The sequence below is a fragment of the Simochromis diagramma genome, unplaced genomic scaffold, assembly GCF_900408965.1.
Source record: "Simochromis diagramma unplaced genomic scaffold, fSimDia1.1 OVJJ01000501.1, whole genome shotgun sequence".
Lineage (NCBI taxonomy): Eukaryota > Metazoa > Chordata > Actinopteri > Cichliformes > Cichlidae > Simochromis > Simochromis diagramma.
In genome coordinates this window covers 116,347-140,133 of record NW_024387320.1, presented here as the reverse complement: position 1 = coordinate 140,133, position 23,787 = coordinate 116,347, and the positions used below count along the sequence as shown (strand labels likewise).

At 41.0% G+C, this 23,787-nt stretch overlaps 1 protein-coding gene across 12 annotated transcripts in view; it reads left to right on the top strand.

Moving 5' to 3' along the window:
* Positions 1 to 23,787, top strand: part of LOC120717603 (dedicator of cytokinesis protein 9-like) — a 73,628-nt gene that overhangs the window by 36,274 nt on the left and 13,567 nt on the right. For 6 of the 12 annotated variants that reach the window (XM_040005726.1, XM_040005723.1, XM_040005728.1 and 3 more), the window contains exons 3-32: positions 2,369 to 2,458; positions 4,514 to 4,596; positions 5,473 to 5,542; positions 9,104 to 9,199; positions 9,561 to 9,695; positions 12,363 to 12,537; positions 13,142 to 13,194; positions 13,923 to 13,997; positions 14,090 to 14,230; positions 15,057 to 15,269; positions 15,380 to 15,502; positions 15,857 to 15,939; positions 16,817 to 16,939; positions 17,195 to 17,274; positions 17,397 to 17,584; positions 17,726 to 17,791; positions 17,883 to 17,975; positions 18,076 to 18,199; positions 18,287 to 18,405; positions 18,826 to 18,912; positions 19,024 to 19,113; positions 20,301 to 20,416; positions 20,781 to 20,850; positions 20,958 to 21,083; positions 21,169 to 21,240; positions 21,882 to 22,028; positions 22,125 to 22,208; positions 22,340 to 22,451; positions 22,705 to 22,752; positions 23,511 to 23,689. In XM_040005726.1, coding sequence (XP_039861660.1) covers positions 2,369 to 2,458; positions 4,514 to 4,596; positions 5,473 to 5,542; positions 9,104 to 9,199; positions 9,561 to 9,695; positions 12,363 to 12,537; positions 13,142 to 13,194; positions 13,923 to 13,997; positions 14,090 to 14,230; positions 15,057 to 15,269; positions 15,380 to 15,502; positions 15,857 to 15,939; positions 16,817 to 16,939; positions 17,195 to 17,274; positions 17,397 to 17,584; positions 17,726 to 17,791; positions 17,883 to 17,975; positions 18,076 to 18,199; positions 18,287 to 18,405; positions 18,826 to 18,912; positions 19,024 to 19,113; positions 20,301 to 20,416; positions 20,781 to 20,850; positions 20,958 to 21,083; positions 21,169 to 21,240; positions 21,882 to 22,028; positions 22,125 to 22,208; positions 22,340 to 22,451; positions 22,705 to 22,752; positions 23,511 to 23,689 — 3,261 coding nt within the window. The remainder of the gene's footprint in view (positions 1 to 2,368; positions 2,459 to 4,513; positions 4,597 to 5,472; positions 5,543 to 9,103; positions 9,200 to 9,560; positions 9,696 to 12,362; positions 12,538 to 13,141; positions 13,195 to 13,922; positions 13,998 to 14,089; positions 14,231 to 15,056; positions 15,270 to 15,379; positions 15,503 to 15,856; positions 15,940 to 16,816; positions 16,940 to 17,194; positions 17,275 to 17,396; positions 17,585 to 17,725; positions 17,792 to 17,882; positions 17,976 to 18,075; positions 18,200 to 18,286; positions 18,406 to 18,825; positions 18,913 to 19,023; positions 19,114 to 20,300; positions 20,417 to 20,780; positions 20,851 to 20,957; positions 21,084 to 21,168; positions 21,241 to 21,881; positions 22,029 to 22,124; positions 22,209 to 22,339; positions 22,452 to 22,704; positions 22,753 to 23,510; positions 23,690 to 23,787) is intronic. The other 6 variants (XM_040005735.1, XM_040005733.1, XM_040005730.1 and 3 more) reach the window with 1 other exon arrangement.

Sequence of the window (23,787 nt, the reverse complement as noted above, 5' to 3'; positions counted from 1 at the left end):
CAAGTCTCTACCTTATCTTATTCCCTCTGGCTCATCAAAAGTCATGAGCTGTTCTTCTGGTAGGCGATGTTTATATCAGCTCCATCTGCTTTTGATCAAGATACTGCTGGCAAAGTGGAGGGAGGGTTGGGTTGGGTTGGTCTCTCTGTGTGAGGTTCCTGGAGAAATTTGTCCAAGATTAGCAGAATAGGAGTCTTCCTTTCTCCTCAATTTGATATATGCACTTTGTCTAAGGCCCCCCTTCACTGTGAAATCTGAAGATCAGAGCATTGTTCTTGTTTCTTTACTTTGCCGTGTACCTAAGGTTATGGTAACACCAGTGTTCGATATGATATTCTCTGTCAACCATTCCACAGAATGAACAGTATCCCGAGTGGAGGAATTTGCAGCCAAATTCCTAATTTCTGTGGAGGAATTTAGCTACAGGTTGCATTTGTTCCTAAATGTATCTAATGAACATCATGTTGTATTGAAGGGGACTTTAAACAGAATGAAAGTCCAGTGAGAGGTAGGGTCTTCTTTCCAATGGGCCGGTATAAAATCCAAGTAAACTGAGCAACAAGGAGGTTTGGCTACCACTGGCCATTAGAAAAGATTCAGGTTTAAGGCTTTACTGGACTGGTGTGACTTTTCAGACTTGCTGTCCATCAATCATTATACGCAGTCTATACCAAATATTTCCATAACTAATGACATAACTGTCAGCATTGGCATAATTTAGTATTTACTACTAGTGAGTGTTAGTTAAGTACAGTTCATCAGCTTGCTAAGTAAATATTTTACCTGGCGTACATGAAGGCAAGCACATATTTGCACAAGCTCAAAGCACTGCTTTGCTTGTTTTTCAGTCTGTCGGAGCTGTTGGGAAGTGGTCAAGTTCTTGTCTCCAGCTCAGCTTGGATAAAGGAGATTGATAGTTTAGATAAAATATTGATGGGGTCTTATTGAACTTGTCCATCTTCCATAACAATTTGGGGAATTTTAAACCAGAGGATCTGATAATTCTCTGTGGCAACTTGTAGTCCAATTAAATGCTTCTTTTTGCCCACTTCCTGGTTGCCTCTTGCGTCCATGCCTGTTTATTTCTGCTGCTTTCACTGCAAAGATTATTATCTCCCCTGCAGGAAACATGGGTAGCAGACAGGAAAAGGGAGACTTAAGGTTCACAATTAAGAGCTGGGGAATTTATTGACATTAACACAGTAAGGACTGGATCTAAGACCACATGCAAGTTTATAGAGGGCAACAGGGGAGGCAAAGACAGCAGTTTTAGTATTTGTCTTGGGGTCATTCCAGATATCTAGAAAAACAAGCTTTTGTGAAACAACTTCTTATCCCGTAACTGCGAAACACCACATTTGACTGATTATCACATTGTGTAGCTTCATTTTAATGAAATCAGATGAATCTGATTTCAGATCTTTGAGGTGCATATTCTTTGAAGGCCATAAAGCTACTAAAAATAAAGCATACAGTATCTTGACGCATTCTCAATCATCCAGGAAAGTAAATCTCCAGAAGTTGATTCTGTTCATCTGGACGTAGCGTCGTCCGCTACGTCCAGATGAACAGAAATCATACAGTAAACCAATGTGAATACTGTATACCCAGGACTCCAGCTTCAGATTCTTATAACAACTGGGAAACTCATTTTTGGAAACCTCAGTCATATCCAACACTGCTTGCTCCAAAGCAGGTTTTTTTCCTGGCTCAGAGTGAGCTTTTGTGGATTAACTCCACCGATGCTTCGCAAGAGCAAAAACAAAAAGAATGCTTTTTCTAATCAGTGTGAATTAATGTAAAGTTACATAGTTGTTACGCACAATAGTCGATTGACTGCTTTATTACATCTCCACAGGTTATTAAAATAATTTTTACATCTCTGCCAAGGATCTAGTGACATGAAAGTCACATTAATCAACCTGTTGGCACTGTCGTTTTGAGCGTTTTGGCATGCTGATGTTTGTCGAGCACTAGAATTTGCATCCTTAGTGATCGATAAAAGCGGCTGTGTTGGTCTTGCTTAAATAAAATTAAAAGGCTTTTTACTTTAATTACACTACAGGGTCTTGATTATTTTTGCTACTGTGTTGCCTGTCTGCAGAGTCAACCTGTTAGTCATTAGCGAAAGGCTTAAACACATCCATCAGTAGGCCTAAAAGTCAGATGACGTGGGCAGGCATCCCACTGTGTCTCTGACTTACTTGCACGCTTTGAACCCCAGATAACCTGTGGTCATTTCACAAGACCATTTCAAGTGAAAGCACACTTTTTTTTCCAGTTTCAGTTTTGGTCATCCTTTGTGGTCTGCTGTAATCCCACAGTTACATTTCTTCTGACGATTTAAACATTTGCTTTGTTTTCGCAGATTTCAACTTTGAGGAGGCAAGGGAGAACCCTGTACCCCACAGTGCCTGAAAATGCAGAGAGGGAGGCCCAGAGTCTATTCGTCCAAGAGGTGGGCTGATTTTTAAGATATTTTTTGAAGGACTTTTACTCACAGAGAGCCTGCAGGAAGACACAGTGAAATAATTGAATCCAAATATTGGAAATAATTGGGGGTAATAATCCCAAAAAACTGAACCACTGACAACATTTAATAGTGGAATAGACTCTAAGACCAAGTAGAGCCAATTAAATCATCTTACATGATAATACATGAAATCTATTTCTGTTTCCATCCAAACTCTTACACAATCAAAAGTTGAGCAACCAAAATTGGCACACAAGGACATCTCAGGCCCCTGAAGGCTCTTATTTATATCAGACATGATGACATCATTATGTTACCTAGCAACCACCTGAAAAAAGACTAAAATGACCCATTTATATCCACAAAACTTGAATTATGTCTCACATATTATGATAACAGATTATGAAGCTTTGCAACCATTAACAAACAGACTAAAAACAGTACTGTACCATGGATATATGCTAGTATATTATATTGAGAGAGATTGCTTTCATACCTGTTGACAGTAATGGTCCAAAAGACATGTAAAGCACACCAAAGTTCATTTGCAAAACAAATGTTTCTATTGTGCACAAAGTAAGTAAGTACACTTAATATGATTGTATATGTATCTTTTTCATGATAGACGTTTGAAAACGGCGTCAGCGCTTCAGGCTAGTAAGAACTTGGTCAATTATATCAGTCATAAACCGCAGAGCTATGCTACAGTAATGCTAAATTGGCTCATTACCAAATATATTACCTAATATTAGCAGTTATGAATGTTGCAAGTCATAGCGCATCAGGAAGTCATCAAGGAGCCTCGTTATAGATCATCATTGGAAGCATCGGGACTATTTGTGCCCTTTTTTCTCAGTAAAATCTATTTATGGTACAATACACTGAAATTAAGTTCGACTAATTTGATAATTTATCAAGCTTCTGTTTGTTCCCTGTCATTAGTTATTACTGTCAGTGCTGAGCCTTGATCATGTCTTGCTGTTGAGTGGTTCAGCCTGGTTTTGGTCAGCTGTGGCATCTTGAAAGTCCAAAAGGGCAAAAAGCAAATAAAATCACAGGAAGTTCACCAGATGTGACATTTTATTGATGTAGTGCAGGATTAATTAAAAATATACTTATCAGTAACTCACAGTTGGTGCTGATTAAAACGATGAATCATAATCATCCAGCTGTAGCAGAGCTTTTTAAGCCACACACCAGCTGAAAACCGACAGTTCTCCCTCCGGGTCAAAGGTCAGCATTTAGAGCGCCTTGTCTGAAGTCAAGATACTGACACCTGGTTAAGCGCTGTGTGACATCACCAGGACAGCTGTGGAGATTAGCCCAGTGAGAGCCTCTCTGTTTCCGATTCGCCTCCTGATCAGGTTGCATTTCATCTCCCTGCAGGAGCAGTTCTTGTAAATGGCGTGAGTTTCCGTAGAACAGATACCAGGGAGCTGCACTTGTGACTGACTCTAACAATGAACAGATGTTTTCTATCCAAGGAAAGGAGGACAGCGAAACACTCCCAATTTGTGTTGGTGGACGTTGGATTGTGGCAGAGTCACCGTGCATACACTCCTCCTTTTTTATCTCAAGGAGAAGCTTTAATGGTTGAAAATATTAAATATTGTCCTAATGTGTATGATAGTGAGTTGTCTACTGGAACTTATGAAAGACTTTTTGAAAAGAAGTCACTGTCAAACATCTTTGTGAAGCATCTATTTGTCACTAAGCTACTGAAATCGTGCAGCACTGAACTAAGTAAGAGCAGGGCTTTCTAAATCTGTTAACCATCTCACCAGCAATTCGGACTAAACGGACTCACATCCTAAACCTCAAATTCTCATCAGATGGTTCGACAGTTTCTTCAGCTTTATCAAAGTGATGATCCTAGTGGTATATTAGCTTCATGTAGCATGTTGAGATGAGAAAATGGAAACACATTTAGAGGGGACTGAATGACACCCAGTTCCAGCCTTCACATAGCCCTGAATTGCTACCTCACTGTGTCAATGCAGTGCTACAGTGGTCTGTAATTAATTTCTGTTGTCTCCTCAGTGCATTAAGACCTACAAGTCAGACTGGCATGTGGTCAACTACAAGTATGAGGACTATTCAGGGGACTTCCGACAGCTTCCAAAGTAAGTCTATAGTTAAAAAATCCTCGACTCAGCACTACAGTGTAGTTATAGAGGTGCCGTCACATTGTTATGAGGGGTTAATAAGAACTGCTATGCTATACAGCTGGTTTAAAGCTAAATCCTGCAGTCACACAGTTTTGTTTTTTTTAGCCCGATCACACACGCAAGCTGTCGCCTATTCAGTTTTCTGTGTCTGACAACTTGCGTGACTTAATTAGAAGGAAACACAGCATACAAATAACTGTTGCACACATTTAAAAGACTGTTTCCTTTTCCTAGTGCATTGAGCAATTTCTGAACGCAACCAGTGTGGAAACCACCCTCATTGTTTAGAGATTGTGTCATCACCTCCAGCTTCTCCCGTAAAGAATCCTTATTTTATAACCAGCGTGTTAGAAAATGAGCTGACAGTGACCTTGTTGGTACAACTGCTGCCCAATGTTCTGTCACTTTACTGAATCTGGGGAAGTTGAAACAATGCATCGTGACGTTGGTCGCCAGTTTAAAAAGTTAACAGTATTTTTAGATGGTGATTCTCACCTTTTGGCACCTGCTCATTTTCCAGCAAGCTGTGTGTGCGTTGTGTTTCCACGAGGAGCCGAAAAGTCGTTTGTGCTCCTCTTGAGAAAGCCTCAAAATGTAAAATGACTTATTATAAAAAATAGGGAAGAAAAAAATTAGAATGATCTCACCAAACCGCTTCAGTCACACATGCTGGATAGATTAGCAAAGCCATGAAAGAGCCATCGTAAGCTGTCTATAGTGCTCTGTGTGCGTATGAAAAACCTGCAGGCTTTTGTTGTTGTGATGAATAGATTCACTTGACATATCTCCCCTTGAGCTATTATACTTACACTGTATTTGGGTTTTTTCCAGTAAAGTGTCCAGGCCTGATAAATTGGCTGTCCATGTATTTGAAGTGGATGAAGATGTCGACAAAGATGAGGTGAGTTTTTTGTCAGAAGATATGGACGGTGTGAAGAAACACCCATTGCTTATTTTTAGTTTCTAGGGTGCCTAAAGTTTCACGTACTGTAACTTAGGGACACTTTCAAAGTGAAAAAATCAAATGTGTATATTTGACCTCTCCCTGATTGTGCTTATTTAACCATCAAAAGACCAAAACAGCACTTAAAACTTAGAAACATCTATGAATGGATGTTTTTTCTTTTATCCATAAATAATGCACAAACATTGTTATGAGGAGTTTTAGCCACTTTATTAGATACACCTGTTCAATTGCTCATTAATGCAGATATCTATTCAGCCAATCGTATGACATCACATGACCATTTAGGAATGTAAAGATGCTCCAAATGACTTATTGAAGTTTAATCCAAGCTTTGGAATAAGAGCAGAAAGGTAAGTGACTTTGAAGGTGGCATAGTTTTTGGTACCAGACGGGCGGGTCTGAATATTTCAGAAAATGCTGATATGCTGGGATTTTTTTTTTTAACAACGGTCTCTCGGGTTTAAAGAGACTGGTCAGAAAAAAGAAAATATTTAGTGTGCAGAAATTCTGTGGGTCACAGGAGAGTGGCCAGACTGATTTGAACTGATAAGAAGGAAAAAGAAACTCAAGTAGCCGTTCATCTAAACCAAGGTATGCAGAGGAGCATTTCTAAAAGCACAACACACTGAAGGAGTACAGCTGCAGAAGACCACACGAGTTACCACTCCTGTCATCTACACACAGGAAACTGTTCACACTTAGAGTTCACACTGGCTTAATCTTCTCCAATAGAAGATTGGAGAAATGTTGCCGATAAGATGAGTCTCAGTTTCTGCTGCAACGTTTGGAAGGTGGGATCAGAATTTGAAACATGAAAGCATGGATCCATTTTGCCACATAGAACACGTAGTATCCATGTTCTGATGGCCGCTTCCAGCATGACACAAAGCTCAAATCCTCTCAAACTAGTTTCTTGAAGATGACTGTATTCAAACAGCCTCCGCAGTCAAACGATCACAATCCAACAGAGCATCATGGATGTGCATCCAGTAACTATGTGATGCTATCATGTAAACATGGACTAGTTCTCAGGGAACATTATTGAATCTATCCCATGAAGAATTAAGGCAACTCTGAAGGTAACAGAGGATCGAACCCAGTACTAGCAAGGTACCTTTAAAAAAAAAATGATAAAATAAAATGTGTGTTTGATACCAAATTACATCCAGTGTGTCAATGTGCAGAACAGAGCTCCATTAATGTTTGTAATGCCACTAGTGAAAGTCTGTTGATAGATTCAGGTTTCCTCCTGCACAGTAACAAGGTTGCAATAAAAAGAGATAAAATAGCTCAGGAACTGCTCTTAACAAAGTTTGTGGACTTTTTGATTAACTGGATCATGATTTTGAAAAAGCTGAGTTTAGTTGTCATTTAGTTCTATTATATTTAACATAGTTCTTCAATTCCTTGTGAAACTTGGCAACTGACAGGGGAAAAAACTAGATGGATAAATGGCACTGCGTGCCAGAGAGAGGGGGAAAAATCCCAGCGTTTAATTTGGGTGTGATCTGTTCCTGTAAATAAGAGTTCATGTTAGTTTTTAGTTTTTCGCACAATTGAGTTTCTTGATTCCTCTTGATGACACGAACCTCACCCTCCAAAATGTTGTGCACTGTTAAATTTCACTTATCCCCACTTACGCCTTTCATGTTTTTATTGTACGGCGATAAAAGGCATTTTTGTGTCTAATAGGTGAGTTAACAGTAATTACAGCGTTGCACGTGCACCATGTATTTTGTTTCACATTGAAATTTAAGGGCTCCAGTGCAACATTTGGACCTTTTTATCCTCTGCTAATTCATGTATGACAGAGTGGGTGTGCAGTCTTGTACAGATTAAACAAGTGCTTGTTGTCTTTGGAATGACTGGGAGGAATTCACAACAAGGAGGCTCATAAGTCACCTGACAGACACTCAGATTTGTTGGGAGTCTTCAAAGCCTTAAAGATAATGCGGAGCTGTTACAGATACAATTGTTAAGGTCACACCGCTTCATAGGATGTATGATGAAGATCCTGACCTGCCCTTGTTGCACAATATGTCAAACTGTGCCTCCTATAGGCAAGAGAGTATAGGAGCTGAAATATAATACATGATCTTTAGAAAGATTTCTAGAACTCAGCGCTGCACAATGTATTTTCCCTTGTAAATAAAAGGAGCTTTGATTGAAAGAAGTGCAAGTCCCCAGAGAGTAAAATCTGGGAAAGGAGGATGGGAAAGACTTCAACACAATAGAAAGGTTCATCCTTCACGACCCGCACTACAGAATATTTTTAAATGGGGAATTTCCTCGTGTAGATGAGAGAAAAGGATATAAAGCCTTCCTGTAAATTTCCCAAAAGAAATCTTCGTGCCTGTTCTAACCGTACATTGAGACCGCATTCAATATCAGCTGTGTAATGTGGTTTATCTGCACTTTGTCTGACTGTAGATTGTTAGTGTGGCCTTTTGAGTTGTGTTTTTGTTTTTTTTTATCATGTCCTTGACAAAGTTTTCTCGGGCAAAGAGAGTTCTGAGATCCTAAACTCAGAGACTTTTCTGCTTCTCTGCAGACCTGCAAATGTTGTCTAGACACTGACTAGTGGAAATGGGACTCTGAACCTTTCCAGGTGCTTTTCAGCTCACTTCACAAACTTCCACACTGAAAATATTATAATTCCTGCCAACGCCCAATAAAGCAAATCCTTTTTGCTTTATTGGGCTGAGAGAAGAAGCCGGACTCGAATGATAACATCTTGAAAGCCCATTCGCTTTTCTCATTGTACTCTTTCAAATTTGGAAAGTGTATCTGCAAATGATATGCAAGGCTGATATAAACCTGGACCAAACTCTAGAGTTTGACCGCCGTATCTCCTCTTTCATCATTATTCCCCTAATTAGTTTATTTTTACAGATCATAAGAGCGGTGTTTGTGTGAAAGGCGTGATCTCATACAAACCTCCGTGAACGTTTGAGATGACTGGGCCCATGTGTCACAGATCTGCTATGAAAGCTGAGATATATTTATTTAGTTTAACAGTCATAGTTTGTTTTATGTTCTTCTGCCTTGGTTGTTTGGACTGAGAAAGTCCTACATAGTGCCGGGATCTGTGTCATCTCAGACCACAAGATCAAAGACTTTCTGCACAGCAAGACAGAGCTTTGGCAGGGTGGGGCAATTGGTGACATATTATTGTATGCCGCTTCACCGCAAAAATGTCCAAATAAAGTCGCACAAACTTTTCTTTAGATAAAATCAGACATTGTTTTGAAATGTATACATGATGTGTGTGCGTGCGTGTGTGTTTGGAGCACTTTGTCTCCATGTTTATTTACTGCAGCTTGTTTCAACCACACACAAAAAAAGAAAAGTGAAATGATTTAATTCCTGAATTGGCACATTTGTGCATATGCTATGAAGACGACTAGATTTTAAATCTATATGGCTGGTTAAGATGTATGCATTATCCTTCTGGTGTTATGTAATTGTCTGATCTTGTGTCCTTGTCTCCTGCAGGACACAGCCTCCTTAGGCTCCCAGAAAGGTGGAATCACTAAACAGGGCTGGCTGTATAAAGGAAACATGAACAGTGCTATCAGTGTCACCATGAGGGTAAGGTGGCAATAAAGACCACATTAATAGACTGTATGATTTATTTTTATTTTTTTCAACCCAAGTAATCGATTTTGTGCAAATTTTTTAACATTTGCTAGTTCCAGTTTTTCAAATCTTGGGGTCTGTTTCTTTTCTTTGTTTTATATCATGGCACCCAAAATGTTTTGAACCAAATGAGCACATGACGCCCTCTTTGTTGTTTATTTCACATTTTGGAAAGTTCTCCTCATTTTACTATTCCATGTTTTTTTCCCCTTCATATGACCACTCGCTGTTCAGTTTAACCTGTTTTAGTTATCTTTTTGCAGGCTGTAAGACATACAAATAATTCTTATTTCCTGTCTTTCTTCTTTTTCAGTCATTCAAGAGGAGATATTTCCACCTGACCCAACTTGGAGATGGTTCTTATAACTTAAACTTCTACAAGGATGAGAAGATCTCCAAAGAGCCCAAAGGAACTATTTTCTTGGACTCCTGTATGGGTGTGATTCAGGTACATTAAGGCAGTGATTGCTAAACCTCATTGACCCAAGATGACCTGCATGCTTTGCCAAACGGGATATCCTTGGCTGCACATGTGGTAGTGTGGCCCCTGGGGGAAAACGCAGTTTCCCCAGAATGAACCGGTATTATAATGATTTCCTCTTTCCAGTTGTTTTCTGTATAAATTTATTTCTCAGCATTCAGGATGAATCACTATCTGTAACAGGCAAAATTTGAACTGAAATTATTCTAACAGTGATGCGCTACTGCTGAAAAGTGAGCCCGTGGGAGCTTCTCTTCTCCACTTCTATGAAACCTGAGCTCGCTCTACCCCAAGGTCGTGTTTTTCTGCTGACTGTCAGCTGTTGAAACAAGGTGAATGCTGAGGTCTTGATTCTAAGCACTTTCCCCGAGCCTCACAATCAATGCCACGTGCTAACAGCTGAATGTAGGCCAACGCTCACTGGATGCATTATCATCTATCTACAGCGTGAACAGATGGAAAGAACCTGTTTTTTACCTCTGAGGCACCCAGCTGGCTGGGTTACCTCAAGTGTAAGCTGAGGGGAGTGTGCAGGATATTTGAATGCTTCAAGATGTGTGTGGGTTATAGCGGCTGTGCCATTCCTCGGGTTTGCTGAACCTCCACGTCACCCAGTTTTCAACCAAAGACCCCTGCTCATATAATTGCACCTCCTGGCTCAGTCCAGCAGCTTCACTGCCAGCTTTCTGAGCTCATTTTTAACAGAGAATCTCAGTAATTAAAAAGAAAAACCATTTGAGACTATTTTTTAAAAATCATTGTGTAACTAAAAAGCTCAGCGACAAATCCAACACACTCAGTGTTGTTGATGTGGACTACTCCAAACTGGTCTCAAGAGCTGAGATATAATGGGACCAGATTATAAATCAGTGATAAAGAACATTTCATTTGATCCTTTTTCCTTATGCGTCTTACGGGAATGATTTAAGTACTGCGGTTATTTTGCGGTCTTCTGTTCGCGAGTGTTAGCCAATCAGAAGAAAACTGGCTTAGGTGAGTGGAGACTTAAAGAGAGAGGAGCTAAAAGGGTGTTTTTTTTCCCACACATTGGATGAACTGAGGGGCTTCAAGGCCAAGTATGACCAGAAATAATGACTACAATAGGTCCACTTTAATGAATATTAAAGCTAAACTGCTTTTCCTTGTTTAATGATTTAAGCTGGCCCAGATGAAGTTGCTCCATGAGTATAACTGCAGTTGTTTTTAACGCTGCAGCTTAGAGATGCTAGAGAGGCTTCAAGCTGAGCCTCAAGCTGGTCCTCCACTTTGTAAAGATGCCAACATACAGTCAAACACACACTGCATTTGTCATATATCAACTGACCAGCACTCTCTTTGTAATAACAAACAGCTAAAAAATGTTAAGTGTTCTATGACTCAGTTTTCCAAAAGTTTTCCTTTCTCCTCTCTTCTTTCTTACTCTTTAAAGTAAGGATACAGATACAGTGCTGTAGGAATCATTTTAAGGACCGTCGAGTCAGTTTCCCTGAGTTGAGTCTCTGACCTCAGGTGATGACACTGGTTAAGTCTCTTTATCAGGACTCTGGTTTTATTTCTGTCCCAAACACCCCTCTCTGTGTTTACTCAGAGAGTCTGCAGATATTGTCTCTCCCTCCCAGTCACTCCCACTACATTGCAGGAAAGCTGCAGAGATAACCACCATAACACAATCCAGTGACTGTTGACAATAATAAAATGTCTCCTCTATTTCTCTAAAACAAATTCTTCTGGAGTCGTTTATTAAAGTACCCTAATAAGCATCAGACCTCAGAGTCGCTGAGTCATAGACAAACTGCAGCTCAGTCAGCCCTCATTGGTTCTGAATGGGCTTTAATAGAATAACACGAAAGCCCAAATGAGGCAGTGGCATGAGCCTTTGTGGCTGTTTTGAGGTCATCACTGGCAGAAGGGCTTTGTTATCCAGATGTAAATGCTTCATCCCTCCATAACTCACGTTCCTCCCATTTGCTCACTGCAGCATTTAAATTAAATCTGAGTTTGGATGCTTACATGTTTACCAAACTTTGACTTAAAAAAAAAAATCTACTGCCTCACGGGGCCGTGTTCTCTTCAGAGAGGGGGGTGAAACATCCCTTCTGCCATGTTCACTATGTTCACTACTGGATGTTTGATGTTTAAAAGTGAAAAATTAAACTCAGTCTGTCTGTATGAGATTCCACTGATCCAATCTATTCAGTAATAACAGGTCTTTTATTTTTCTATCGTTATAATTTAAATTCAGTTTAATACATTTTTATTTATATAGCTCAAAATCACAAGAGTAGTCTCAAGGTGGTTTATGTTACATGGTAGAGACTCTATCATAATACAGAGAAAACCCCAACAATCAAATGACCCCTCATGAGCAAGCATTCGGTGACAGTGGGAGGGAAAAACTCCCATTTAACAGGAAGATACCTCCAGCAGAGTGAGGCTCAAAGAGGGGGAGCCATCTGCTACGACAGATGGGGGTGAGGCGAGGAAGACGGGACACAAAACACACTGTGGAAGAGAGCCAGAGATTAATAATAACTAATGATTGAACGCTTGTTTTGCAATGTTCAATAAGTTTTTATCTGCACTGTCTACAACTCTTTCCTTCCTTTTTATCCCCCCCCCATGCCGTCTCTGCAGAACAACAAGGTTCGAAGGTTTGCTTTCGAGCTTAAGATGCAGGATAAGAGCACCTACCTGCTGGCTGCAGACAGCGAGGCGGAGATGGAGGAATGGATCAACACGCTCAATAAGATCTTGCACAGTAGCTTTGAAATCGCCATGCAGGAGAAGAGAAATGGAGACATTCACGATGGTATGTGTGCGTTTGTCCGGATTCTTCCACATGAAAGGGAGTCTTTATTTGTTGGTATTCCTGTCGAGATAGCTTCCTTATTCTGGGAAAAGGTTTTGTGAAATTGTGCAGATTAATGAAGAGAATTTTCATGCTTAGTCAGTTATTAATAAGGGCGACCTTCTCACTTAATCTCACTTTTTTTTCCCCTGGCCGTGTGCATGTAGTATGTGGAGATGTGATACCAGACCACCCAGGCTTTTAATACTCACCTCCTGTCTCACAGGAGGCTTAGCCGTGAAGCAGAGAGGCTGAATGCCTCTGCATAAAACACTCCGCTAATCTTTCTAATTCCTCTGCTTGTATTAATCATCCTGTGCATGAGAGAGGGGAAAGAATAAAAGCGCTATTGCGCTTGAAAAGATCTGGAAGCTTTCTTTTAAATATGCCACTGAGACCTGCAGTATCCCCATCTCAGTCCCGGGTGATTCCTGCACAGCTGAATTACTGTTTACCGAACTTTCACGTGTCAGTGAGTGATTAAAGAGGTTTTACAACCCTAGGTGGTTTTTCTTAAGGTTTACATATTTTCCCCACACCCATTGTTTCTTGTATTTTCTGATAGATGATGATCTTGGAAAGTCAGACAGCTCCTCTGGCAGTATGGACAGCTTTCAGGTAGGTCCTACTTTCTCTGTTGGATGTGCATGCAATCTCCTGTCCTCACTGAAGGAGCAAGAAGGCACAGAAGGAACCATCCTTGCTACAAACATGCGTCTTAAATTTAGATTTAAATGTTGAGGGTGACACAGCCAATTTCCCCTCCCTCTTATTGGCCTTCTCAGGATTATATCTAATATGATTTTTCCTTTAAGAGCGTGTTTTGCCCAGAATATATACAGAATGCATACAGTCAGCAATATCCAATCCAAGAGACCCAGCAGGGAGAAAAGCATTAGGAGCTTTGATGATTTTTGAGGATAGAATCCTCTCTGGTATTTAACGGGGAAACTGTCTGACGACTTGCAGGCTGCAAATATTTTTCCGATATTTATGGTGGTTTTTTTGTTTTGTTTTTTTTAAAAGCTCTTCTTGCTGTTATTGTGATGAGTGGTACGTAATAGTAAAGCCATATGTGCATGGAAACTGGTGGTAACAGTTGGGTGGAAAACAGTTTGACAGGATAGAGTGTGCTCCAGTGAAATGTGTGCTGGTACCACCTGACTCTCACCCCCGTCTGCACAGCACAATCGGCCTGTAAAATATGGAGCCTGACTTCCAGATCGGTGCGAATGACAAATGTTCTACTAATAAAAAAAATAACTCGCCGTGAATCTCCCGGCCAGCGCTTCCACTGTTTCAGACAGTTTGCGGTTCAGTTTAGGAAATGCTTTCCTTCTCCGCAGAGCACAAGAGATATAGAGTCTAGGATGAAGAATGAAACCAGGCTGAAGCTGTTCACGCTGGATCCGGACACACAGGTAAATTAAGGCGCACTAATGTTCACTTTGTCCCATTTGGTGATAACACCCGACCCAGTTTAATGCTATACCGTCTTTTGAACTATCTTTAGAAACTCGATTTCTCAGGAATAGAGCCAGACGTGAAGCAGTTTGAGGAGAAGTTTGGCAAGCGTGTGCTGGTGAACTGCAACGACCTCTCGTTTAATTTGCAAAGCTGCGTGGCCGAGAACGAGGAAGGGCCAACAACAAACGTAAGCTGGAACTCTTTTTCTTTTTCTTTCCGCATCAGGCCTTAAATAACAGAAATATCATTATCTGCCTGACTAAGGATGGATGAGATGGGTTTGTTACAGCGGGCCGGATGGACTTGTCTTATTATTTGACTGGTGAACGACTCCTGTTGGCATAGCAACCAGCCTCCAGGCTCAGAAATGGCAAACAATTTGTGTAATGAAGTCTGCTGTCCTGCTGTCCCTCCCAGCAGAAACTGTCTATTAAAACTTCAACATGGTCCACGCGCACGCAGAGCAAATGCTTCGAAGTGCGTTCACGCAGCTCCCTCCACTGAAATTTTACAGCAATAGCTGTTAGCTGTCCGTGAGACACGTGTCTATTAGTCCAGCTTTTTCTCTGATGCCAGTGGTCAAATATATTTATATGTACTGTAAAGTCACGTGACACTGGATCCACTGAAATACTACAATGTAATTAGTTATATTTATGCTTTTATTATTTAATACTCTTTATTTTTATCTACACTACACCAGTGCACATCACATTAAGTTCAGTAAAATTAGTTATTGTTAGCTGTGGCTCTTGGGAGCATTTTATGTGGCCTGTAGGCACAATAAAGGACAAATACACTGCTTTTTTTTTTTATCAACATCATACTTTATCCTTTAAAGTATCTTTTATCCAAGTCATACTTTGATATCTTAGTGTAGTACAAGATGGAAGGAGCCATCATAGCAGCCCAAAGACATCACAGCATACCTAACACATGTGCATAGTACTTTAGTCTGATTGGCAGGACTATCAGACTCGTTCTAATAAATTGACACTGTGCTCTTTCTCCAGGTGGAGCCATTCTACATCACCCTGTCGCTGTTTGACATCCAGAATGGCAGAAAAATCTCCTCTGATTTCCACGTTGACCTAAACCACCCCTCTGTCAGGGGCATGATGCCCAATAACAGCAGTCAGTATATGAACGGGGGAGGCGATGGCCGACCCGACAGCCAGCGGTTGATCCACGGGATGCCAGAAGCAGCTATGCAGTATCCCAGACAGGTAAATAAATACTTGAAAAACACTGATTCTTGTTTTTCTTCATCTTAATGACTGCACTGGGGAAATATACCAATACATATTCAAATCTGTTCTAACATTTCGATTTATAGGGAGTGTTTTCGGTAACATGCCCACACCCAGATATCTTCCTGGTGGCCCGCATAGAGAAGGTGCTTCAGGGGGGTATCAACCACTGTGCCGAGCCATACATGAAGAGTTCAGACTCCACCAAGGTACTGACCCCGTGTTCCTCTAGAATCAGCAGATTCCACCAAATTATTCCACATTATGCAAAGATAATCTTCCCAGTTTGCAATCGCTGACCAGTTGCGCAGAAACTCAACAAAAGCATTGACTTTGGCTCTACAAAGTAGGTGCACACCCCGAGGGCAGAACAGTGGGTAGTAATGTGATTCAGTCTAGCATGTTGGTCGAAGGACTGTGTGCGTGTGTTTGTTTTCTCAAATGTGTGCGTACTCTGGTTGAGATTGGCAGCTTGCTGAATATTGTTACAGTTACTGTAAGAGACGAGGTCCAGCTTGTGCGTGTTTGTGTCGAAGCTCAAGCGTGTTCCTGTTTTGCACCAGGTGGCACAGAAGGTCCTGAAAAACGCCAAGCTGGCATGCAACCGGTTAGGCCAGTACAGGATGCCTTTTGCCTGGGGAGCAAGGTACTTTTCCTCCTTAAATACATCTGCATGCTATCTCTCTGAGTTTTACATCAAGACCACAATTCAAACGGACATAAACCAACTCCACAAGTGCTTAAGGAAGTGATTTTATAGTAATTTTAAATCCCAAATGTCACCAAACATTGCTGCGATTAAACCGTCGCAGAGAAAGAATTAAGCATTAAGAATTAATTGCTCTACTTCAACAAATCAAGTTCAAACAGACTTAATGTTTGAGCCCATAAAATTAGCAGGAAAGCATTGACTGAGGTCAAGACTGAAAGGTGTTTTCCCATAGTCTTATATAGGAGCCCAGGTCTTTTTGCATCCAGAGCTATCGCCATCTGGTGGCCTTCAGCGTACCCAAGCATACGTGTCATTAATGTTAGCATCCTGTTACAAGCATTGTCACAGGTGGATAGATGCTTTCTTCTGCATAGCCGTGCGGTAGGTGAGTCATGTGGGCAAGGGAAACCTCTACAGACATTATCTTTAAAACTGGACAACATGCACTAACATGATCTAGAAAGATGAAAGTCACTACAGGGCGGAGAAAAACATGTAATTTGATGTTTAAAGTGAACTATTCCTGAAGGTTTTCTCTTTTTTATATCAATGTATGCTTAAATTTTGGGTGCGCTTTTAATACTCATTGTGAAACTGTTTCCCTGGGCTCTAGTGATGATGATTTCTTTGATTTGTGGTCTCGTGACATATTATACACTCAACATTTACTCCAAAACCTGAATAAATAAAGAAATGAACAAATATTGTGAAGTCTAGTGTAGTCCAGCAAGCTATCAGTCTCCTTTGTTCAAATATAATAATCGATAAAAAGGAATTTAGATGCCTCTGACTTTTCTTTTTTTTCTTGCAGACCTTTGTTCAAAGATGCTTCAGGGACTCTTGACAAAACTGCTCGCTTCTCCGCTCTATACAGACAAGACAGCAACAAACTGTCCAACGACGATATGCTCAAGCTGCTGGCTGATTTCAGGAAGTTAGTAATGTTTCTCCACTCTAATATAAACTGTCTGAATAGTTTGCAGGTGCTCTGTAAGGAAAATATGAGCCTATAGGTTGTGTTTTGGCAAAATGCTGGACTATTAGTATATAAAAATCAGATCGTTGCTCAGAAGTGTTAATGTGTTCACATACGGCTCATCGAATTTCTCGACGTCAGCCGCCTGTTTCTTATTCGGCCTGTGGTAAACGATAGCAAAGGCTTAACTTGAGTTTATTTTCCTTTCCTCAGGCCGGAGAAGATGGCCAAGCTGCCTGTAATCCTAGGAAACCTCGATGTTACCATTGACAACGTAGCCCCAGACTTGTCAAGTAAGCCCTCTAAATTCACCCTATGAAGCCAATATAAGAGATGAGAACTGCTTCTGCTCAGACTAGACAGGTTACATTGTCTCCAGGCTGTTTATTTGTTCTGTCCTGTTTCTCTCTTATAGATTGTGTTACCTCATCCTACATCCCTGTGAAGCAGTTTGATGTCAGCGAGAAGAGCAACATCTTCTTTGAAGTGGAGGAGTTTGTGCCGTGCATTGCCAAATGTTCTCAGCCTTTCACCATCTACAACAATCACCTCTATGTCTACCCGAAGCACTTGAAATACGACAGCCAAAAGTCATTTGCGAAGGTATTTCATTTATTCTGCGCTGTTATTTTGTTGGTTTATTGATGTAGGAACACAGGTATATTAAATGTTTTGCCTCTGTGAAGGTTTCTCGCAAATTTCCAGCCAGTTTATTTCAGATTTGCCGTTTGTGTTTGCCCTAAGGCTAGAAACATAGCTGTCTGCATCGAGTTCAGGGACTCGGATGAGGAAGAGGCTGTTGCACTTAAGGTAAAATGCATGCAGGAAAATATGCGGAAAAATCCCCCGAGGATAATCCTATCAGTCCGAGAGTTAATGGGCTATTGTTGTTGTTTCTCAGTGCATCTACGGCCGGCCTGGAGGACCCTTGTTTACCAAAAATGCCTTTGCCTCAGTGTTACATCACCAGCAAAATCCTGAATTCTACGATGAAGTAAGCACACTCTACCTAACCTTTAAAAGAAAAAAAAAATCATTGTAAGTTCTAAACATTAATGCACGACAGAGTGTTTATTTGTGCTCCTCTGCTTCAGTTTAAGATTGAGTTGCCAACCCAGCTCCACGAGAAGCATCATCTTCTCTTCACCTTCTATCACGTCAGCTGCGATAGCAACAGCAAGGCCAGCACCAAAAAGAGAGAGCAGGTTGAGATGCAAGGTAAGGCACCGTGATTAAAAATAACACTCTCGGCACAGATATGCAAAGCTCTTATTTGATGACGTCCTACTCTGTCTCTGCTCTCAGTTGGTTACGCCTGGCTCCCGTTGCTGAAGGACGGTCGGGTGATCATGAATGAGAGTCAGATCCCGGTTGCCGCCAACCTACCTGCCGGATACCTCAGCTGTCAGGAGGGTGCCAGCAAGGTGCAGTGCACTACTAGCCATGAAAGTGCTGATGAAAACCGACTGAGGTTATACATAGCACAAATATGAAACTGCTGAGTAGGATATGCTCTGTCCAGATTGCATGTCAGACAGTTGCTTAGTGCTGCTAACCCACTTAACAAACACCTTTTAGACACTGGATAGGAGTTCTCAAGTGTCCCTCTACGTATGTTCTCATTCACTTTATGATATGATTGTCCAGCTATATGGAGCTGAGAGATCTTTTTAAAATATATTAAGCCACTTCTTCCCCAAAATCTCTAACAGAAGTTTGACTCAGTTCAGAACAGGTTGTGGTCTTGGGAGTTAGCTTTGAGAGACAGTAACTCACCCATTGGTGGCATCCATGTCTATGGAGGTAGTGACAGAAACGCGCTGTTTCTTTTTCTCATTTTACAGCATTTGGGTCCTGAAGTGAAATGGGTGGATGGAGGAAAACCGTTATTCAAAGTTTCCACCCACCTTGTGTCCACTGTCTACACTCAGGTTAGTTTTTCGCCCCTGTTTCGTCTGCACCCTACCAGTGTGTTATTTCTTTTGTGTTCTCGGTTTGTGCTCTTCATAGCAACAAAGGTTTTGTTTCGCTTTGTCTTTCAGGATCAGCATTTGCACAATTTTTTCCATTACTGTCAAACCATTGCATCAGGCGCCCAGGCGTCAGGAGGAGAGCTGGTCAAATACCTGAAGGTAAATCAGTCACTGCGAAATTTAAGGGTTCCAGTTAACTAGAATTTATGAACCCTATTATTAACATTTAAAGCGCTAAATAGACAAGCCCCTGCTTATATATCAGAGCTACTGAGACCTTATCGCTGCAGCTGACCTGCTTTAAAACCAGAGGCGATTTCACTTTGGAGGCTGTAGCTCCCAACCTGTGGTTTGTTTGAAACAACTGCTAAGAACTCATTGTTTATAGATTAGCTTTCCATTCATCTTTCCCCCATTATTTTGGGCCGTGGTTTAAATTTATTTATGTGTATGTTGGCACATGTATACTTCTCTAACGTATGGCTTTTATTCAAACTGTGAAGCAGTTTGTAACTCTGTGTTTTGAAAAGTGCTATACAGGCAAAGTGGTTGTTATTATTCGGCATATACTCTTGTTGTTGTTGGAAGGAAATGCTTATTTTTGTTCGGTTGTAACGCAACAGTCACACTGGGCTGGTGCTGAATCACATGCAGATTAGTGATCTCTGTTTTTTTGTGCGCGCGTGTGTTGTGGCTTGCCAATATCGCACCCTTCTGGACAGTTTGTGCACAGCTTGTTCCATTTCCCTGTTTATACAGAGTTTAACTGCAGAGGCTGGGCTGATACCAGTAAATCTGTCAGAGGTCTTCTCCTAGTTTGCATGATGTCTTTTCCATATTTTTCTGTGATACTGGCAGCTCAGTTATCGCCTTTTCCGTCGCTAACTGTCAGTCCACGGGAAAACTCGCTTTACTTTTCCCCTGGTGAACGTTGACACAGAGAGCCACGTTTGGTCCAGTGCATCTCTTGGGCTATAATATAAACAGAGCAGTGAACACAAACAATAGCCAGAGGGTCAAACGGCAGGTCAGCTGTGCCGACTGGCAACCCGCCAAATTACTTGGCAGGCTCGTGTTAGTTTCCTGTGCGCAGGCACCGATGCACCAGTATCTGCTCTCAGCCACGTTCCAGGCGCTGAAGCATACAGTGTGGATGATTAGCACAGTGTTATCCACACGTGTACTCCTGTTGTGAGTAGATTAGCTTTCCCCGAAGGTCTTCTCAATTAGCCTTTCATGCACATTTTAAACGTGTTTTTTTTTAACATTTATTTCCCTCATTTTACACAAAAAGGTTTGTGAACAAATCCTTTGTAAACATATCTGTGGTGATGCTTTAATCTCAGAGTCTGCATGCCATGGAGAGTCACGTGATGATCAAGTTCCTGCCCACCATCCTCAATCAGCTGTTCAGGGTGCTAACCAGTGCCACCCAGGAAGACGTGGCAGTCAACGTCACCAGGCAAGAATCCATGAAGTGCTTCATCTCTATAGAGCAAATTAAATTCCATGCAATTTACTGTTATTGAAATATCAGTCATATATCATTATATATGCTAAAAATATTGAAAGAAAGCAGCTCAGTTTGCCATCTGCTTGATATCGTGTTATGTGTGAGGGGTAGTCACATATAAGCTGTTGCTTCTGCCTGCACCCTTTTTGCCTGAAATATAACTGCTAAATTCCTTTTTTTCCCTTTTGTCTTGCTGTGATCAGAGAGAAATGAATGAATTCATGAATGGAAGTTAATTTTCCAGTGTCGTGAGAGCAGAATCTTAGCGTAGAAACTGTTATCTCACTTGAGCTTTTGCCTTTCGTCCTGTTAGAGTCATGATTCACGTTGTGGCGCAGTGCCACGAGGAAGGTTTGGAGCACTACCTTAGATCTTACGTGAAGGTAAATTTTACATGTCTGATCCATATTTCTGTTTTATTTGACCTTTACATAATCATATATAGTCACATATGAATTGACATGTCTGTCTTTGCGTGTCTCTGATGCAGTATGTCTTCAAGACTGAGCCATACACGTCCTCCACCACCCGAACGGTGCACGAGGAGTTGGCTAAAGCCATGACTGCAATCCTGAAGCCTTCCACTGACTTCCTCACAAGTAACAAGCTGCTCAAGGTAGCACATTTGTTCTTATTTAAAGGATTACACAGTCTTTAATTATAGCCGTCTGTTCTCTAACTGATAATTGTCTGTTGTGCAGTACTCCTGGTATTTCTTCGAAGCCTTAGTCAAATCCATGGCTCAGTACTTGATTGAGAGCTGTAAAGTAAAGGTAAGTTCGCCGCAGCATGTGCGCTTTACTCCGAGGTGTCCGCTAATGCCCGCTTTATTACACTTTAGGTTCTTCACAGTAGTTTGCAGCATGCCGGGTGTTGTGGACAGCCGGAGCACCACAGTGGAAGTTTTATGTATCCACAGTCTGTCCCACACTGCTGTGCAATTTAATTAGCGGCATTTGTTCGAACCCCATAGGCAACCACATCCCTGTGTTTAACATCCACCACTATGATGTGTCCTTAAAATGCTGCTTCTCATGTGTAGGACTGTCACAATCCATGGATTAAAGAAATCATTTTAAGCTTGAGCTGAAAAAAATAAGCTTACTGTTTCTGTTACATTTAACTATTTTATGCATCTGTAAATGTAAGCTTACTATTTTAACCATTTATCTGCTACATAGCTATTTTTACATTAGCTCTAATAGCAAATTATTTCTGTTTCAAGGATAAAACAAGGATGAATTCATATTTGAAGTTAAAGTCTGAGTATTTATTTGCTGTTGAAGGATGTAAGATTGACTCAAATAAACCACAATTCCCACATTTTGAACCTTTGATCTTTTCATGGGAGTTCTTTGGGATGTTTCATGCTGAATAACAACATTTGTAACAACTTACCTGCTGTGCCCTCCAGCTGTCCAGGAACCAGCGCTTCTCTGCATCGTTCCATCACACTGTGGAGACCTTGGTCAACATGATCATGCCACACATCACGCAGAAATACAAGGACAACCTAGATGCTGCCCGGAATGCCAACCACAGCTTGGCAGTCTTCATCAAGGTCAGAAACCAGAGATACTTTATCACAGATGGCTTTCAAAGTGCTTTTCTTGTAGGTAAATGGTAACTAATATACTGTGCTCTCTTTATTTTGTAGCGTTGTTTCAACCTGATGGACAGAGGCTTTGTGTTCAAGCAGATCAACAACTATATCAACTGTTTTGTGCCTGGAGACCCAAAGGTGGGCTGACAAAACAACGTGCAACAGCCTTTATAGAAATAAATTGCACAACTTATTTATTCAACTTGAAGTCATAAAGCAAAGCCTTATTATCAGCCATAATTCTTAATCGAGGTTTATTCTCAATACAGACTCTGTTTGAGTTCAAGTTTGAGTTCCTGCGAGTCGTGTGCAACCACGAGCACTTCGTCCCTTTAAACCTGCCCATGCCGTTTGGAAAGGGACGGATTTTGAGATTTCAAGGTGAGAAAGTTGTGATAATGACTGCTAAAGTGTTTGCATATATAAAATGCTTTGCTGTGGAAGGGCAGCAGCGCAAAAGTAGTTCATGACCTTTTTTACAAAATAAAGCACTTGTACCCACAGAACATACTGCACACATACAATAAAATACAGCGTTTTTTTAAAATAAATAAAATGCTCATGCAGTCGATTTCTTTTGCTTTAAAAAAATGTACACTGTACACTGTGTTTGTTTTGTGTTTTCCTCAATTAGCCTCATTACCTCCATGTAATACTGTGGAGTCATGTGACACTCCAGTAGGTAGGTGGAAGGTGTCGTGACTTCAATGCCGATCGTTTATTAGTTTCAAATTTCCTCTAAAATCTGAACCTGTCAGTTCTTTAAGCTTTCCTGTAAGCTGGTTCATCTGGGATTTCAGGTTATGATCTTGTCAGATTAGACTGTTTATTACTTGTCATCATCATCAGGTTTGGGGGATTTGGTGTGCTTGTAGTTTGTTTGTTTTTTGGGGGGGTTTCTATCTTGAACTGGTTTGGGGGTTTGTGGCTATACTGAGTAAACTATTTTCCCATCATTCCTGAGAAACCAGATATCTTTTTAATTCTTGTGTGCTTCAAATGCAGGTTTTAAAAAGATAAAAGCAAAAGGTTTCTGAATAAAGTCATGTGTTTGGGTTTTCTTTACGTGTCTAAAATGCTGCTGGAAACCATTGCTGTTGTTCAGCCGCTAGCTTTAGTCGTGTTTCTCAGCGACGTTTGCTGATGTGGAAGTGCAGCTCAACCACAGTGTGAATCTGTCAAACATGAATGTTTGAGCTTTTCCCTTTGTTTTCTCCTCATTTTAGACTGTTTGATGATGTTTATAAGAATCATCTGCCTATAATGAGTTTTAAAGCTGGCTGCAGTAGCTATACTCTCTAAATGTTGATCGTTTTTTTCTGATTACTGTCTCTGTGTCAAATTGGTAAGTGAGTTTTTTGGGTTTCTCCTTTCACACTCTTCATCTACTTCTCCTGTCGGTCAGTCCTAGTCTCCTTATCGTCCCATTTATCCTCACAGACCTCCAGCTGGATTACTCGCTGACGGATGACTTCTGTAAGAATCACTTCCTGGTTGGACTGCTGCTCAGGGAAGCCAGCGCAGCTCTGCAGGAGTTCAGGGAGATTCGTCAGATTGCCATCCAAGTGCTGAAGAGCCTCATGATGAAGCATGCATTTGACGATCGCTACACCTCAAAAGTAAGCAGTGTTTTCACACCCCTGTCCCTGTCTTTATGAGTGTGTTTGTGAGACGTGTGTGATATTGAGACATTTCTTTAAATTATTCATTTTGTTTT